Raw genomic sequence first — 19,234 nt, forward strand, 5'->3', positions numbered from 1 at the left:
ATTGCTTACTCTACGGAGACTTGCCCATCGTGTTCCACAGTAAGGATGACCGGGGGAGGCAGGTAGTGTGTCACTGCGTCAGAGGGGAAGAAGGGATCGCTCCTAGCTGTGTAGGTGACACGCAGAACTTATGAAAAGGTCAGTTCCTTGCACAGAGGAGGTCTGGCCCAGGGGCTCCATGGAGCCGGCTGCCGTCCCCTTTCTGACAAGTGCAAAGGCAGAGAGGAGGCCACGGCACCTAGCGGAGGGTCTTATCCACCCACTCGGAAACCGCCCCTCCCCGCGCACTACTGGATTAGAACTAGGATGGACGCGATCGTCCTTCTTACTATACTAACCGCCCTCGACAAATGTAACAACTTAAACCAGGGGTTGAAATGGGTTTGCTGACTGGGGGGAGGGTAAACTGTGGGAAGGAGCCTGATCAACTTGATAACGTCTCCTAGACAGAGTGGGGGGGAGACCCCGAGGAAAGGGAGGGAGGTCACCCGTGGGGAAGGTCTGGGAAGACAAGGGCTCCCTGCAAGGTGGCCCCAAGCGGACAGGAGGTGCACTGCTCCGCCGAGAGGCTGCTGGGTCGCTCGGGCCGGGTCACAAGATGGCCGCTGCTCCACTGGGGCTTTTGGTGCAGGACCGAGGGCCCGCTGTTAGGTGCTCCAGGCCCAGGCGACGCAGGCAGCCGAGAAGGAGTCAGCTGCAGGAGGGGCAGGCAGAGAAGGGAACACTACTCTCGGAAGCTAAAGCGGAAGGAAGCGCGCGTGCGCGGAGGGCGGCCGCGCGGGCCGAGAGCCTCCGCGCGAGGGGTAAAGCCGGCGTCGCTGACAGCCCGGCAGTGGGAGGTCAGGCGGCCGAGCCGACTGAGGCAGCGGGGCCGCGCACTGGGCCTCGGCGCGGCGCCGGCGGCGCGCGGGCCGCCGGGAAGTTAGGAGGGCGTCGAGCGGGAACGCGCACACGCGCGCACGCGGGGGCGGGCCGCGCGCAGCCGCGGCCGCTGGGGTTGCCTCCCTCAACTGCGGTCGCGGGCGCTCGCGACTCCGCGCCTCAGGAGGGAGCGGCCGGAGGGCCCGCATCCTGTCCGTGGGGTTCGAGGCTGGGCTGCCGCGGCCGCCTCCTTCTGGTGCCTGGGCCGCCCTGAGGAGCCGGGCCGGGGCACGGCTGACTGACCGGCCCCGGGGAGCCGAGACCGCTGGAGGCGAAGGCGGAGGCGCACGTCTGGCGGTCTCCTGGACCGGGAGGAGGCCGAGGGGACCATGTCCGGGAGGAACCTCCACCTCTCCACCACCGAACGCGTCATCAAAGGTGCCAAGCGGGCCGGGCCTTCCAGTCGACCAGCGGGAAACGGCCCTCGGCCGGGCGAAGGCTCGGGGCCGGAGGGAGGGAGCCGAGGACAGGAGGCAGGAGGGCGGCGGGATCCCTGGCGGCGCCCATCCCAGAGGAGGACCTGGAGGGGGTGTGGGAGACGGGAGGCCGGGATCTCCACCGGGGCTCCCCCGCGGGGGCGCCGGGCGTTTTCTGTTGCACCTGGACCAGTAGCTAGCTGGAGATTGCTTATTTATCTCCCGTAGTGTCGGATTTCCAGGCAGGGTGGCGATTTCTTCTCCCACCACCCCCAAAGAGTCTGGATCCACATATTTTTAAAAAGAAACGATTCCTCTTTTCTAGGCTCTTACCTGGGGGAAACCATCTAGGGTGATGTGGGTAGGGAGTTGAGTAGACCCTTCCAAGTTGGATCTTTCTGCCGCTCCTCTTCTGTAGGATCAGATCTTTCTTGCCTCTTCCCCACCCTTTTTTTAAGGATGGATACCACGTACCTTTTAGCCCACTTTCTTCAGATCATCACAAGTCACTGCTGTTAGTAAAAGAAACAATATAGTGAAATAAATGCAAATAAATTCATATTGTGATATTTGAAAGGGATCTACAGATCTCTTGACATGATTTTTGGTGTTTTATTTTCCTTTTGGCCATAGAGACTTGGAGAATGATGTTCCCTATTTCAGATGTCCAAAATAAACTACAGTGTTCCTTACTAATACATACAGGGTTTTACATTGTAGTTGTTTCTGCCCTTAAACTAAGAATAGTGGTTTAAATATAACCACTAATTTATGTGCCTCTTTTGTTCAGACATAAGACAAGTACAACTCTTCTGAGTTTTAATACTCGGTTTGAAAGCACTATTTTGTAAGAAGGGAATATACCGAGACCAGGTGTGTTAGTGACCTCTGAATAAAGGGGTTAATTGTAAGTGGGGAAAACTATTAAAATACTTTTATTTTTTCATTCTGGTAATTAGAAGGAGAAAGGAAACCAGGATTGGTGACAAGAAAACTTTTTTTTTAAGTGGAGAAAAATTATTGAATGTTCAATGAAGGGAGAGAATTTTAGTTTATAACTTAGGTGTTTTTTTTCCCCTAAAAAATTAAGCATCATAAATGTTGATTGCCTGCAGTATGTAATTTTAGTGTGTAATGTAGTTTTCCCCCCAAAAAAGTCATCATCATAAGTGTTGATCATAAATGTTAATTATCTACACTGTATAATATTTACTAAATGTAATGAGGTTTTTGAGATTTATCTACTCAGCATTTGTGTGGTATCATTAGGGATTTAAGAGAATTGTTCATAGAACTGACAGCCCTTTAACTGCTAAATTCTTTTGACCATTTTAATGTCAGTCTTTATAGTATATAACCCATGAAGAGTATATAACCCTCTCTTAAGATTCAGAATCTACTAAACATAATCTTTTTTGATAAATCAAGGTCATCATTATGTACATTAATTTCTGTCCTATGCAGTTAATATGGCCGGTGCATTCTGCTGTATAAGGGTGTTGGCAGTTTCCTCCTGTGCTGAAATGACTCCTCACTGCTATACCAGTTTAGTGCTTTTGTCTGTTCTTAGTTTATCTGCTGCAGTACTGCTCTCTATCTGTCAAAATATGCCCTTCTAATCTGCCACTTCTAAGCTGAAGTAGGCAGGGAAACCAGATAAACCAGAATAGTGTGTCAAGTCAGAATAAATAGGATCTGAGTGAAGCTTAGTGGTGGTAGTCCTCAGACCTTTGTGAATCTCAAATTCTGATCGCCATTGTAGTATGTAATTTCTACCATAACGTGCCGTAAGATATCAAGGAAATTTTTAAATGACCCTTTCAGACCCTTAAATATAGAAGGAAAGTAAAACAATATGTAGCTAAAATGCAGGTGCTGGCTTATTGCTAGGCATGCCCACAGTTAAGTGAATACCCTCATAGTCTATATGATTTAAATTTGTTTTTTGGTGAAATTTTATAAATTACTGCATGTTATTATAAGATTACCCTTAAAAAAATGAAACATAAATGATTTCAAGCCCTTAGAATGGGTGGATTTGTCTCATATATAAAAACTTTAGTATAAGAACTTGAACACAGCAATTTTGGCTTCCTGGTGACTTACGTTGCTTTTTTTTCCTGGGTTTTCCTGAGTTTGAAATATTGAGGTTTATTCTAAGAAAGTAAGGTGTCACTGTATATATAGCTAAGGTCCGGTTGTACTGTACTGGGTTCTAAATCCTGATCTAATATTATCTTTTCTGGCCAGAGTTGTTTGCATTTATTAACAGCTGGAAATCTTTTTCAGAGGTGAGACCACACCCCAGTTATTCTTGGTTTTGTCATTTCCTGTTAACTTTAAATTCTGCTTAATTGTTTTGCTTGAGCAAATCTTGGAGAAGAGTGGGTGGGTGGGAGTGATTTGTATTTTGTGTCTTTTAAATAGCAGCCTTCCTAAAATGAAGGACTAGATTGGAGGTTTTACTCCTACTTCTCGGGCTTACTTGTGACCTTGCCTTTTTTTTTTAACCTTGCCTTTTTACTTAAACTCTCTCTTTTTTTGCTTCAATAATCTCATCTGCAAAATAGGGTTAATAATACCTTCTTTGTCAAGCATCTCAGCCACGCAAATGACATAATGGATGTGAAAAGCTTAAGACAAGGTAGTATTATGAAACATGATAGTAGTGTGAGAATAAATCAGCTGCTTCATAAGTGGATAATAGAGAAATCATTAACATTCAAAAAATATCAGAATCGGAAAGCATATGAAATTATAAGTTAGGAAACTGTTCCCAGTCAGGAAAATACCTCTTCTACAATATAAAGGATATCTGGGTGGAATCCCATGGATAACAGCATACAAACCAATAATACAGTCTGTCTAGTACTTCTCTGGCAGCTGGTTTCTTCTCTAGCAGTTGAAGGTATTTATTTTGTGTTTAAAAATATAAACATTCTTATGATTTCACTCATTTATTAAATGTTTATGGAAAGCCATCTGTAATGTATTCCCAATTGGTGCTCATTTGCTGCTTCTTTGTTTTAAAAATTAAAATTTGTATGAGCCTCCAGAACAGTCCATATACACTGGGGGCAGGCAACACTACTCGTATCTGGAGCAGAAAACGAGAAACCCAGATAACTGCATTTTGAAAATCTTTCAGCTTGATTTTTTTTTCTGGTTTCCAAGTTTCTTTTCCTGTTTGAAGGAATTTTTTTTCTTTGACAGTGATTTTTATAAAAAGTTTATTCCTGTAAGCTGAATCTTTTCAGAAACAGCAAGGAAATTTCACTAGGCATTACATAACAAATATAGAGAATCCATTGTCTGAGTTTGCTCTTTGGTGGCCGAAGGGGTTTTAACAGAAGTCAGACTTCTTTTTTTTTTTTTTAATCATTGAATTGTGCACTTTATTTATTTATTTATTTTTACTATTTAAAAATCTTTATTCAAATCAGATCTATACTTATTATTTACATTATCTTTCATTTAGGTTTAAAATATAATATCCATTTGTAGTTTAAATCATACTTTTAGCCCTTTACAAAATACGAAGTTAAAGTTGTTATAGTTTAAAACTGAATAGAATTGGGGACATTAGATTTTTAAATGAAAATGAAAAATTATGATACATTAGAACATACATGTACACATACTACTAGACAAAGAGTGGTAGAACAAGATAAAATATAGTAATTTTCTATTTTTTCTTGTGGCTATTTTCTATATATTATAAAGCACATACTTTTAATAAGTATTAAAATAAAACTTTCAATTAATAAATCAAATGCCAAATGAAGGATTACAAGAAAAAAATTTTCCTGAACTTTTCACTTACTTAAACTACATGTTTTCCTAGGTTAGAAATTATCCATATTTAGAATATCTTAAAGTATAGATACATTTGATCCCCACATGTTAAACACTGTACAACTGGAAGTTCTCAAAAAAGAGGTAAAGAAAAAGAAAGAAATGGTACTCTCAATTTAGCTTCCCAAGAGTTAGACGGATGCCCACAGTCTATGCTTAGTTGTCTATATATGAAACAGCAATGTTCACACCCCTCTTACTCTTTGTTTATATCCTTGACTTTGTTATGATTTATATTACCTTTCCGTTTTCTTTCAAGAATGGAAACATCTGACTGCGATCTATCTTCTTTATTAAAATATAAATATTTTCTAGAATATGGACAGATAAGTTTTAATGACAAACAGCAAAATACAGCAACCAATATTCAATAGGTATTCTGCCACTTAGTGGAGTTTTTCAAGAAAGCAGTTCAGTACGCCTTCTCAACTTACAAATGTATGTGCACTTTATTTTTATTTATTTTAAAAATAAATTTATTTTATTTATTTATTTTTGGCTGTGTTGGGTCTTTGTTGCTGTGCGTGGGCTTTCTCTAGTTGTGGTGAGCGGGGGCTACTCTTTGTTGTGGTACGCGGGCATCTCATTGCGGTGGCTTCTCTTGTTGCGGAGCACGGACTCTAGGCACGCTGGCTCAGTAGTTGTGGCTCGCGGGCTTGGTAGTTGTGGCGCACGGGCTTAGTTGCTCTGCGCGCGGCATGCGGGAACTTCCCGGGCCAGGGCTCAAACCCATGTTCCCTGCATTGGCAGGGGGATTCTTAACCACTGCACCACTAGGGAAGCTCCAGACTTCTTTTCAGGAGGATACTTATAGAGTTCTCCCATTCTCTTGGAATTCAAATGTAGAATGTACTGCCATTTGTAGCACAGCATTGAAGGCTGCTGGTTCTTTGATATCCTGGCAGTGGGAATAGTGTGGCTATAGCTTTCTTAAAAAATTTTACTTAGAGTAGTATGGACAGAAATGGCTATTTCCACAAGTATATCCTGAACCCCATTTCAGTCTCTGGTACCTATACCTCATTTATTTCCCCTCTGTCCCCTCTCTCCGTTTTTCATATTATGAGAATGGATTTACCAAGGATTAAAAAAATTTTTTTTTCTTTTAAATGTAAGCTTAACCCTGCTAATTATAAAATTTGAAAGGCAAAAGGGAAGAAAACAAAGGTTTCATATTCCTTCCTTCCAGAAACTACTCTTAATACTTTTCATTACTATACTTTCATTAATACTTTTCAATACAGTTGACCCTTGAACAATACAGGTTTGAACTGTGGGCCCATTTATACGTGGATTTTTTTTCAATAGTAAATACTACAGTACTACATGATCTGAGGATGGTTGAATCTAAGGATGTGGAACCACGCATAGGGAGGAACTTTAGGTATCGGGGAACCACCCGTGTATATACAGAGGGCTGATTGTAAGAAGTACTTGGATTTTCTATTGTGTGGAAGGTTAGCACCTCTAACCACCTCTTTATTCAAGGGTCAACTGTATTTCCATCTACTGGTATATTTTAAATTAAAAGGAAAATGGATGACATATATTAAACCTTTTATTATTCAAATATCTCATATTATTTTAACATAAATATTGTAATTTTACCTAAATTCTTTCATATTGGTTTCAATCAGCATGAAAATGATTTGAAAGTGCTTGTATTCTTTTTTTTTTTTTTTTTTCCTCGGTACGTGGGCCTCTCACTGTTGTGGCCTCTCCCGTTGCGGAGCACAGGCTCCGGACACGCAGGCTCAGCGGCCATGGCTCACGGGCCTAGCCGCTCCGCGGCATGTGGGATCTTCCCGGACCGGGGCACGAACCCGTGTCCCCTGCATCGGCAGGCGGACTCTCAACCACTGCGCCACCAGGGAAGCCCTGTATTCATATTTTGGTCCTTTATATTTTCAGTCATTTGATACAATGCCAACCCAGAAGAAACATTTTCAAGTATAAATTTTCGATGTGAGCAAGTCATATAGCACACATCTGTTGAATTTGTTAACATTATTTAAGTTGTACTTAGTTTACCATTGTAATTAACAACTGCCAAACTATAATATTTATTTTTTAATTTTTTTTGGTCTATACATTTCTTTTTTTTTTTTTTTACATCTTTATTGGAGTATAATTGCTTTACAATGGTGTGTTAGTTTCTGCTTTATAAGAAAGTGAATCAGCTATACATATATATCCCTGTATCTCTTCCCTCTTGCAGCTCCCTCCCTCCCACCCTCCCTATCCCACCCCTCTAGGTGGTCACAGAGCACCGAGCTGGTCTCCCTGTGCTATGTGGCTGCTTCCCACTAGCTATCGGATTTACATTTGGTAGTGTATATATGTCCATGCCACTCTCTTACTTTGTCCCACCTTACCCTTCCCTCTCCCCGTGTCCTCAAGTCCATTCTCTAGTAGGTCTGTGTCTTTATTCCTGTCCTGCCCCTAGGTTCTTCATGACCTTTTTTTTTTTTTTTAGATTCCATATATATGTGTTAGCATACGGTATTTGTTTTTCTCTTTCTGACTTACTTCACTCTGTATGACAGACTCTAAGTCCATCCACCTCACTACAAACAACTCAATTTCGTTTCTTTTTATGGCTGAGTAATATTCCATTGTATGTATGTGCCACATCTTCTTTATCCATTCATCTGTCGATGGACACTTAGATTGGTTCCATGTCCTGGCTATTGTAAATAGAGCTGCAGCGAACATTGTGGTGCATGACTCTTTTTGAATTATGGTTTTCTCAGGGTATATGCCCAGTAGTGGGATTGCTGGGTCGTATGGTAGTTCTATTTGCAGTTTTTTAAGGAACCTCCATACTGTTCTCCATAGTGGCTGTATCAATTTACATTCCCACCAACAGTGCAAGAGGGTTCCCTTTTCTCCACACCCTCTCCAGCATTTATTGTTTCTAGATTTTTTGATGATGGCCATTCTGACTGGTGTGAGATGATATCTCATTGTACAAACTATAATATTTAAACACTGGAAATTGATGCTTTTTGAGATTCACACCTCTGAGTGAAAGTCTCAAACCTCAGAAAGGACATCTTAATTTAAACACTTAATTTTTTTTTTTCCAAGCAGGAATAAGGTGTTCTTTTTTACCCGTGTGATAATGGTTGTGATTGAAGCCTTATGTATATCAGACATTTGGTAATAAAGCTTTCTTCCGTAAAGTAACATTATCACATTTTACTGTAAAATTAAAAAAAAAAAAGCTATCGGATTATTGGAGAGACAAGTGCTAAGGACTCATTACTTAAAGTGAATTAAAGAATTATTTAACACAGGGGACTATATTCAATATCCTGTGATAAACTATAATGGAAAAGAATATGAAAAAGAATATGTATATGTATAACTGAGTCACTTTGCTGTACAGCAGAAATTAAACACATTGTAAATCAACTATACTTCAATAAAATTTTTTTAAAAAGAATTAATTAAAACACTTTTCCTAAGCAGTATTTGATAATAGAGTATTTTTCCATTAAAGTGACATTTTGGGGAAAAGCTAATTTTTAGACATACGTCTATGAGAGAGAGAATTATTCAGCTAATTCTCATATTTGTGGTCATTTCAGAGCTTTGCTGCTACTAATGACAATAAAGAGGTGTCTTTTAATCTTTTCATCCTTTGGTGCAATCATTAATAGAATATAACACTGTTTTAAGTTTTCATGTTAAATTTTAGCTTCATTTGAAATTGCAAAACTGAGGTCTAAAAATTTCAACCTAACCTAAGTGATATCTGACTTAGTTATCTTTATAGTCTACCTAATTATTCAGATGTATGCAGAGAGAACTTTTAGTTTCCTATATTCAGTTTTATTTTGTTGGCAAACTACATTTTTATCATGAAATCTTTTAGTTTCTTGAGTCTTTGTTTATTATTAGAAGAGGGTATAACTTGGTAATTAGGCTCTCTAGACTGGGTGACAGAAAAATATGCTATATTAGCTGGCCAAGGGAATGTGTATCTTTGGTGATCATTATTAGATTTATTGAATACTAAGAATTCATGATGTTTTTGTGCAGTGTCTAGACAATGTCAGCCCAAGAGAGTGAAATTCTGAATGAAGTAAACACTAGGAGATAATTTAAGAATTCATTCAAGAATTGCCAATGGAATCCTTGCTAAAAATGTTTAACTTGTATCTAGTTATAGTAAATGATAAGACAAATCCAGTTTATGGGACTTTCTACAAGACAAATGGTCTGAACTCTTCAAAAGTGTCAAAGTGATAACAGTAAACATCAATTTTAATGGTAGAATTCTGTGGCTGTCCAATAGATCTTATAACAATGGCAACAGTGTTCTCCACACTGTCCAATAGAGTAGGCACTAGTCAAATGTGACTACTGATCAGTTGAAATGTGGCTAATGGTATTGCAGAGCTACATTTTTAATTTTACTTAAAAAAATGTCAAAGTGATGAAAAATTCAAAAGGCAAGAGGACTATTCTTGATGAGAGAAGATGAAAGAGAAATGACAGTCAAGTACAGTGCCAAGCCTGGATTGGGAAAATAAAAAAAGTCATAGAGGACATTTTGGGGACAACTGGGGAAATTTGAATATGGAGTATATATTAGATATAGTATATCAATGGGAAATGTCTTGGGTGTGTGATGTGGTATTGTGGTTATAAAGGAGAATGTTCTTATTCTTAGGTAATACCTGATGAAGTATTTAGGTTGAAATGTCATGATGTCTGCAATTTGTTTTCAAATGGTTCAGGAAAAAAAAAATGTACTTGTTAAGAGAGAAAGCAAAAGTGGCAAAATGTTTACCATGGTGAATATGGGTAAAGAGCAAATGGATATTCATTTTACTATTCTTTCACTTTTTGATAGGATTTCAGTTTTTCAAAATATAAAGTTGAGAGAAAAAGGAGTACAGTTAAGAAATGCCTCACATAACCAGACTCAGGAAAGGCACTGTCATATTTGAGGATTCAGTGGTGTCTTAGTGAAGGCAAGCTAAAGAGAAGAACATGAGTTTTAAAGTATATTATAGCTGATGTGGCGTGAAGGCAACTTGCTTAGTAGGAAAAGAGGTTGTTGCAGCTACATGATGGGTCTTGGAAGAACATGCAGAAGTAAGGATGGAGAAAGCAAGTATACTTGACTAAGGACTTGAGAGGGTGGTTAAACTAGAAGTGTCAGAGAATGGGAAGAGGTTAAATGAAGCAAAGGAGAAGGAAGAGGAATAGCTGAAATCTATCAGTGATCAGTTGACAGTGATCCCATTGAGGAGATAGCAAGATTATTTTGATGGCTATATGTTAAAAACAAACAAACAACTGAGGCTTAGTTGGCTTATAAATGTAATCCAAAATTATGGAAAATGCAAACATTACCCAAACAGATATGGTGACAGACTTGTTCTTGTTTTTTGGAGAGATTCAAGTGAGTAAGGCGGTAGAGGGATAAAATAAATATTAAAAAGCACTAATAAGGAGAGAAGATGGAAAGGATTTCCTAAGTATATTTCCCATCCCTGTTAATCATACCACTTACCCATTTAGTCACTGGCTCACATGACAAGCCTGGGAGTCAGGCCAGACTCTCCTATCCCTTTCACTTCATATCCCGTTCTACCAGAATCAGTTCTGTGGACTTCTGGTTTCTGCATAAACTTCTGCTTCATCTCCCTCTCTTACTTCTTGCTTGTATTATTGCAGTAGCCACTTGCTAGGGCTCTTTAATCTAATCTCCATGCTGCCATCATGATCTTTGGATAATGTAAAGGATCATTCTTGTGCTTGAAATCCTTCATGAACGTTTCCAGCCTGTAGGATAAACTCTAACTTTGTTGATGTAGAAGTTCCTTCGTGCTAAACCTCTAACCTTGTGTTAGTTCCTCCTCGTTTCACACCCCCATTCCCAAACCTACTTTCCTACTTCTTGTGGTTCCCCAGAATGCCATGTCATGTTGTATCTGTGAATGGGCTCTTTGCCTTACTTCTCTGAAGAATCTTGTCCCCCAACTTGACTAGCTCCTATCTATCTTTCAAGATTTAGCCAAGAGGACATCTGAGAAGCTTTTTCCCCTTTACTAGGAGGTTGTATGAGTAATGGTTTTAGAACATGGGCTTTGAAGTCAGGTGAAGCTGGATTCAAATTCTGCCTCTTTTTGGTATCTGTGTGACCTTGGACAAATCACTTAACTTTGTTTTACCTCCGTTTCCCTATTTGAGGGAGAGGGATAATAAAACTTAGCTTGCAGGATAGTTGTAAGGATGAAATAAACTCCACAAAGTACAGTGACAGGCACATAGTAAGTGCTCAGTACATGTTAGCTGCTATCATCATCAGAAGAAGAATTAGATATTGCCTCCCATGTGCTCCCATGAGCAGTCTTATTGCTTTACGAATTTCTTTAAATATTTTTATTTTACTTTATTTATCTGGCCGCACTGTGGGGTGTGTGGGACCTTAGTTCCCCCACCAGGGATCAAACCCACGCTCCCTGCATTGGAAGCGTGGAGTCTTAACCACTGGACCTCCAAAGAAGTCCAAGAACTGTGTGTTCTTAATGTTGAATACAGTGCCTAGCACATAGGCGCTTAGTAATTGTTTAAGTGAAAGCATAAGAAGCTTATTTTATTGAAGACGGTGTAGGAAAGAGCACAGGCGCTGCTAATTACTAGTTGTGTGACTTTTGTCATTTGTTTTCCTTGCTTCAAGTTTAAAATGGGAGATTACAGTACCTACCTCAGAATTTAAAGATTGTATTTCATATTGTACAATATTATGTAGAGTGCTTAGCATAGTGCCCATAGTGGGTGCTTAATAAATGTTAGCTGTTCTTTATTAAATGAATTCTTCTTGAATCTTGGTGAGATCTGACAGCAGGTCTGTTTGACTTTAAGTGGCATATGTGCAATGATAGTTTAACAGTGTTATATTTTATATTTTCCAACCTTAATCTCCTTAGCTTTTGAAAGGACGTGAACATAAAATCCTTAATAAAAATGGTGAACATTTCCTTTTCTATAGTATAGATAGAATTTTGGAAATCATGTATTCAGAAACAGATATTTGATGAGTTCCCACTACAAGCAACACATTTGTGGTTATACTCAGAAGCTTAAATACTGTCTTGAAAAGTACTCAGTATAGCATATGATAACTTCCCAAAAATGCGACAGAAAATTAGAACTCTGGAGCTTCCTATGACTAATAACCACCGGGAAGAGCAGATGACTAAACCGTAGACTATATCTTGTAAGAAATGTTTGCTCCTTCACTCTATAAATTGATAATCCTTTCAGGTTTAAACTTTAATGTTTGATCAGTGGCCTAAAGAGGTAAGACTTAATTTGTGTTTTTTTGTGTGTATGCCTAGGTACATTTTATTCTTGTGACCTAAGGCTTTGTGGAAGTTTAAAAATAAAATAAGATAGTTTTAATGAATGGCCAGAGTAATAACGGTAATTGGTGGATTTATTCACGAAAGCAAGTTAGTTGTTTTTTACTATTGTGCATTGTTTTATTGAACACATATGATCACTATAAAGTTATTGTTTCTGTCAGACTAGTGAGTTCTGTGACTATCAAAGAACAGAGGGAATAATCTGAAAGAGCTATTTCAGATTATTGAAATAAAATTATTTGTTCTGATCAGTTATGAAAGGACCTGAAAGGTACGTATGACTTTCACTAATAATATCTAATATAACCTCTTAAGCAGTGTTTAACTGGTTCATGATTGGAAACGCAGGTGAGTAGATTAGGAAATAAGTCTGCAAAAGTAGGGCAGGCTTGCTGGCTTAAAATAGGAATGAAAGCAGGGTTATTTGGAGTGAACAGAGATAGCTATTTAGGTAAATCCTAGTGTCCCGTGAGGATAAGACCACACAGTAATCTAAAAATAATAGCTTATAGGCCAATAACTTTTAAGGGTTATCTTTTATACTTACTGTAGGATTAAAGTGGTTGTCACCAATGTGGTCTTTCTCTTTAATGCAGTTCTGCATCAGATGTTAGGTGTATGAAAATATGTGTCATTTATGTATTGGATGTATATTGAAGCAGTATACTGAATTGAATTGAATTTGACCATGGAAAGGCTGCAGAATTTCTTCAGTGTACTTTAGGAACTTAGTTTTAAAAATTTATTAAATTTTTATTTTGATAATTATAGATTCACAGGATATTGCAGAGAAAGGTACAGGAAGGTCCTATACATCCTCCCCTAGGTCTGTTCCACAATGTCAGTATCCCACACTACCACAGTACTATACAAAAATCAAGAAATTGACATTGGCACTATCCAGATAGCTTATTCAAGTTTCACCAGTTATACATGGACTTGTGTGTGTGTGTGTGTGTGTGTGTGTAGCTCTGTGCAATTTCACATGTGTATAACTACCACCACAATCAAGATACTCAACTGTATCATCACCACAAGACTCTTGTGTTACTACCCCTTTGTAGCCACACCCATCCCCTTCAGAAACTCATTTTTATAGTTTGGTTATTGTTTTGAATCATGTGCAAACCTAATTTGATGAGGGTTTTTGCTTCTGAGTTGGAAGCATTGTAAAGTAATCTTTATTGCAATACAGGTAGTCTAACAGCAACTGACTCATGGTAAAAACTAGGTTAAAATGTGTTAGCAGTTTGGAAACACTGAAAACTTTCTTGGCTAAATATATATAGACTTAGAATGATGATTCTGAACTCTGGTTACCAACCAGAATCACCTGTGGAGCTTAAAAAAAACATGAAGAAAACATGGGTACCTTGGCCTCATTCCAGATAAATCTGGCAAGCAATGTTGAATATAAAAATGCAAGTTACAAAAGGATACACAGGGACTTCCCTGGTGGCGCAGAGGTTAAGATCTGCCTGTCAATGCTGGTGACACGGGTTCGAGCCCTGGTCCGGGAAGATCCCACATGCCACGGAGCAACTAAGCCCGTGTGCTACAACTACTGAGCCTGTGCTCTAGAGCCCGTGAGCCACAACTACTGAGCCCGCTCACCTAGAGCCCGTGCTCTGCAGCAAGAGAAGCCATGGCAATGAGAAGCCTGCGCACCGCAACGAAGAGTAGCCCCCACTCGCGGCAACTAAAGAAAGCCCGGGGCTTCCCTGGTGGCGCAGTGGTTGAGAGTCCGCCTGCCGAGGCAGGGGACACGGGTTTGTGCCCCGGTCCGGGAAGATCCCACATGCCGCAGAGCGGCTGGGCCCGTGAGCCATGGCCACTGAGCCTGCGCGTCCGGAGCTTGTGCTCCGCAACGGGAGAGGCCACAACGGTGAGAGGCCCGCGTAACGCAAAAAAAAAAAAAGAAAGCCCGTGTGCAGCAACAAAGACCCAACACAGCCAAAAATAAATAATAAATAAAATTTTTAAAAATGGTTACACAGTATGACACCACATATGTAAAAATTTTAATATTGTGTATAGATATATTTATAACAAAAAATTATATACATGTGGGAAGGATACACAAGTACTTAAAGGTACTAATTACCCCTGGGATGAAGGAAAAGGATGAAGGTTCTCTTCAATTATATCTGTAACATTTTAGTTCTTGAAAAATATTTGAAACAGATATGGCAAACTTAATATTTTAAATCTACATGGTAGGTACATGGGTGTTTGTACTATTTGTATTATTTCCTATATCATTTTATGTAAAATTATTTTTTGAAATATTTCATTAAAATTTGTATACATGTAGTATATTACATGTGTCTGGAATTTCCTCTTTTCTCCCTTTTACTATACCTTCTATTTAATTTTATTTTGGTGCCAAGAGTGGAGTGCTTCTATAACAAATACCCAAAAATGAGAAAGTGGCTTTGTAACTTCCAGAAGATCCAGCTCAAATTTCAACTTTCTGATGCCCTTCCATGATTTCTGTAGCCATCTACTGATAATCCCCTTTATAATCTTCCATACAGTCTGTACCGTACAGTGTATTGCTTAACTGTTCTGTGTTGATATTACATCTTGTTTTATATGAATTATTTTGTCTACTTAAATAGAACATAAATTTCTTTAAGGTAGACTCCATATGTTAAAATTATATAAGCTATACCTTACCTACACAGTATGAGCATGTAGTAGATGCCAGATAAATATTGAATTATTTAACTTAGAATATAATTACCTCCCTAGTATTTTTGAATTTTCCTCAAAGAACCCTTCCAGTTCTTTGTCTGCTATAGCTTTCAGAACTTCAGGTTTTAACAAATATCACTATTATCCAGGATTTTAGGAAGGCTAGATATAGGAACTTAGATCTATCCAGGTATTGAATGTTTTATTTTTCAGTTAGTAACATTGTATAACCATGAATTCCGTAAAATCTAGAATTGTGTAAAATCCTGGATTGTGAAAAATTCTTTTGCTTTTGCTCATACCTTGTGTATGAATGTTATTTGTCTTATGTCTACGTAGTTCTCATTTGAACTTAAATTTTAGTGGCTTCTCAGAGAGATTATTTTCATTCTAACCTGTCTTATTTTACTTTGATTTATGTGTTAAGAAAAAGTATTACAGATTATTTGGTGAAGCACTATAGCAAAAGAACTTAATCTTGGAATCAGTTGACCTGGGGTCAAATTCCAGCTCCTCCAGTTACTAGTTGTGAGATTTTGGACAGAGTTTCTAACTTCCCTAAACCTTGGTTTCCACATCTGTCAAATGGGGATAGTAATACTTCATAGAGTGTTATTAGGTTAGATGAGACTATGTATGTAAAGCCCTTAGCAATGCCTGTTATGTAGTTAGCACACAACCAATAAACATTATGGTCGCTAGTATTATTGCGACTCCAGTTACGAAAGTTGAAATCTGAAACCTATATTAAAAAGCGTTTTTTAGATGCTTTGGACAACTTAGCACAACATATATAATTTAGCATCAGAGACTTTAGCTAACTTGTATTAGCAAATTTATTAATAAGAAGAATAACACATTATTACCAAGTAGTGTTTATCCCAGGAATGCAAAGTTGTGTTAACATTTGAAAATCAATGAATATAATCTACATATTAACAATAAAGGAGAAAATGTATATGATTACTTCAATAAATTCAGAAAAACTTTGACAAAAATTCAACACCCCATTCATGATTTAAACAAACATACCTCTAGAAAACTAGGAATAGGGGAAACTTCCTTAACTGATGATCATCTATGAAAAACCTATAGCCAATGTCATACTTAATGGTAAACTATTGGATGTCTTTCCCCTAAGGTTAGGAATAATATAAGAATGGCCTATCTTGCCACTTCTGTTCAGCATTCTAACTAATAGTCCTAGCTATTGAAATAAGGCAAGAAATTAAACTAAAATGCACACAGATTGAAAAGAAGTAAAACCGTCTCATTTGCAAACTGCGAGATTGTTTATATAGAAAATACAAAGGAATCTACAAAATAATCATTAGTAATTGAATTTAGCAAGGTCAAGGGAAACAGTGAATATACAAAGATGAATTGCATTTTTATATACCATCAGCAAACAATTCATAAATGAAATTTTTAAAAATTTTACTTAGAATATCAACCAAAAAACGTAAAATACTTAGGAATAAATTTGACAAAAATATGTCAGATCTCTTCATTGAAAACCACAGGACATTGCTAGGAGAAATTTAAAACCTAAATATAGGGAGAGTTATATTATGTTCATGAATCAGACCATACAATATAGTTAAGATGTCAGTTCCCCAAACTGATTTATAGATACAATGCAATCTCAATCAAAATCCTAAAAGGATTTTTTTTAAAAAAATAAGTTTATTTTTTTATTTTTGGCTGCATTCGGTCTTCGTTGCTGCGCATGGGCTTTCTCTAGTTGCGGTGAGCAGGGGCTACTCTTCGTTGCGGTGCACAGGCTTCTCATTGCAGTGGCTTCTCTTGTTGCAGAGCACGGCCTCTAGGCCCGCGGGCTTCGTAGTTGTGGCTTGCGGCCTCTGGAGCGCAGAGCTGAGTAGTTGTGGCGCACAGGCTAAGTTGCTTCGTGGCATGTGGGAATCTTCCCAGACCTGGGATCGAACCCGTGTCCCCTACATTGGCAGGCGGATTGTTAACTACTGCGCCACCAGGGAAATCCCCTAAAAGGATTTTTTAATAGCATTTGGTAAGCTGATTCTAAAATTTATATGAAAATAAAAAAGGCTGAGAAAAGCAAACCAATTATTTTGTTTTATTATTTTTTTGTAGGGGGAGGACAATTGAAATTTTTTTCTTAATTTTTAATTATAGTTAAGTTACAATTTAGTTTCTGGTGTACAGCAAAGTTATTCAGTTATACATATATATTATCTATATATTCTTTTTTATATTCTTTTCTAATGGTTTATTACAAGATTTTTTTTTTTTTTTTGCCGTACGTGGGCCTCTCACTGTTGCGGCCTCTCCCGTTGCGGAGCACAGGCTCCAGACGCGCAGGCTCAGCGGCCATGGCTCCCGGGCCCAGCCGCTCTGCGGCATGTGGGATCTTCCCGGACCAGGGCACGAACCCATGTCCCCTGCATCGGCAGGTGGACTCTCAACCACTGGCACCACCAGGGAAACCCATATTACAAGATTTTGAGTACAGTTCCCTGTGCTATACAGTAGGACCTTATTGTTTATCTGTTTTATACATAGTAGTTTGTATCTGCTATTCCCAAACTCCTAATTTATCCCCCCCTTCCCACTTTTGTAACCCTAAGTTTATTGTCTGTCTGTGTGTCTGCTTCTGTTTTGTAAATAAATTCATTTGTATCATATTTTAGTTTCCACATATAAGTGATATCATATGACATTTGTCTTTCTCTTTCTGACTTCACTTAGTATGATTATCTCTACGTCCATTCATGTTGCTGCAAATGGCATTATTTCATTCTTTTTCATAGCTGAGTAGTATTCCATCATGTGTGTGTGTGTATGTGTGTGTGTGTGTGTGCACGTGCATGTACCATATCTTTATCCATTCATCTGTTGATGGACGTTTAGGTTGCTTCCATGACTTGGCTACTGTAAATAGTAAGTAAACCAATTTTAAAAGGGAAGAACGAGGTTGAAGAACTCATATTACCTGGTTTCAGGACTCACTATAAAGCTACAGTAATCAAGACAGTGTGGTAAAGGTAAAAGGATAGACTTATAGATAAATGGAAAGGAGTAGAGTCCAGAAATAGACCCACACATAAATGGTCACTTGATTTTTGACAAAGCAATTCAGCAGTGAAAAGAAAAACTTTACAACAAATGGTGTTGGAACAGCTGGCTATCCATATGGAAAAAAGTGAAATCTGACACATACCCTACACAAAACTTAATTAATAATGCATTATAGACTTAAATGTAAAAGCTAAACGTTACCATTTTTATAAACTTCTAGAAGAAAACATAGAAGAAATCTTTGTGACCTTGGGGTGGACAGACTTTTCTTAAGTCACAAAAAGCATGAACTATAAAAACTGATAATTGGACATCGTCAAAATTAAAATCTTTTGTTCTTCTAAATATGTTTTGTTAAGAGAATGAAAAGACAAGCCATGGACTGGGAGAAAATATTCACACTCTATGTGTCTTACAAAGGACTTGTGTCAAGAATATATAAAGAACTTACAATTCACTAATAAGCCAACCAGCAGAATTTTAAAATGGACAAAAGATTTGAACAGACAAGTCCCAAATGAAGATATAACAAATAGCTAGTAGCATAAAAGAGGATATTCGACATCATTAACTATTAGGGAAGTACAAATTAAAACCACAATGAGGGCTTCCCTGGTGGCGCAGTGGTTAAGAATCCGCCTGCCAATGCAGGGGACACGGGTTCGAGCCCTGGTCCAGGAAGATCCCACATGCCGCGGATCAACTAAGCCCGTGCGCCACAACTACTGAGCCTGCACTCTAGAGCCCGCGAGCCACAACTACTGAAGCCTGCGCGCCTAGAGCCCGTGCTCCGCAACAAGAGAAGCCACTGCAATGAGAAGCCTGCACACCTCAACGAAGAGTAGCCCCCGCTCACTGCAACTAGAGAAAGCCCATGCGCAGCAACAAAGACCCAACACA

The 19,234-nt window shown here is 38.8% G+C and overlaps 1 protein-coding gene across 2 annotated transcripts in view; it reads left to right on the forward strand.

Moving 5' to 3' along the window:
- The first annotated feature begins 968 nt into the window (after positions 1-968).
- Positions 969-19,234, forward strand: part of PPP3CC (protein phosphatase 3 catalytic subunit gamma) — a 93,625-nt gene continuing 75,359 nt past the window's right edge. For both annotated transcript variants that reach the window (XM_060301255.2, XM_030832604.3), the window contains exon 1: positions 969-1,299. In XM_060301255.2, the coding sequence (XP_060157238.1) occupies positions 1,251-1,299 (49 nt within the window). In that variant the 5' untranslated portion in view covers positions 969-1,250. The remainder of the gene's footprint in view (positions 1,300-19,234) is intronic.

Source organism: Globicephala melas, chromosome 6 (assembly GCF_963455315.2).
Source record: "Globicephala melas chromosome 6, mGloMel1.2, whole genome shotgun sequence".
Taxonomy (NCBI): Eukaryota; Metazoa; Chordata; class Mammalia; order Artiodactyla; family Delphinidae; genus Globicephala; species Globicephala melas.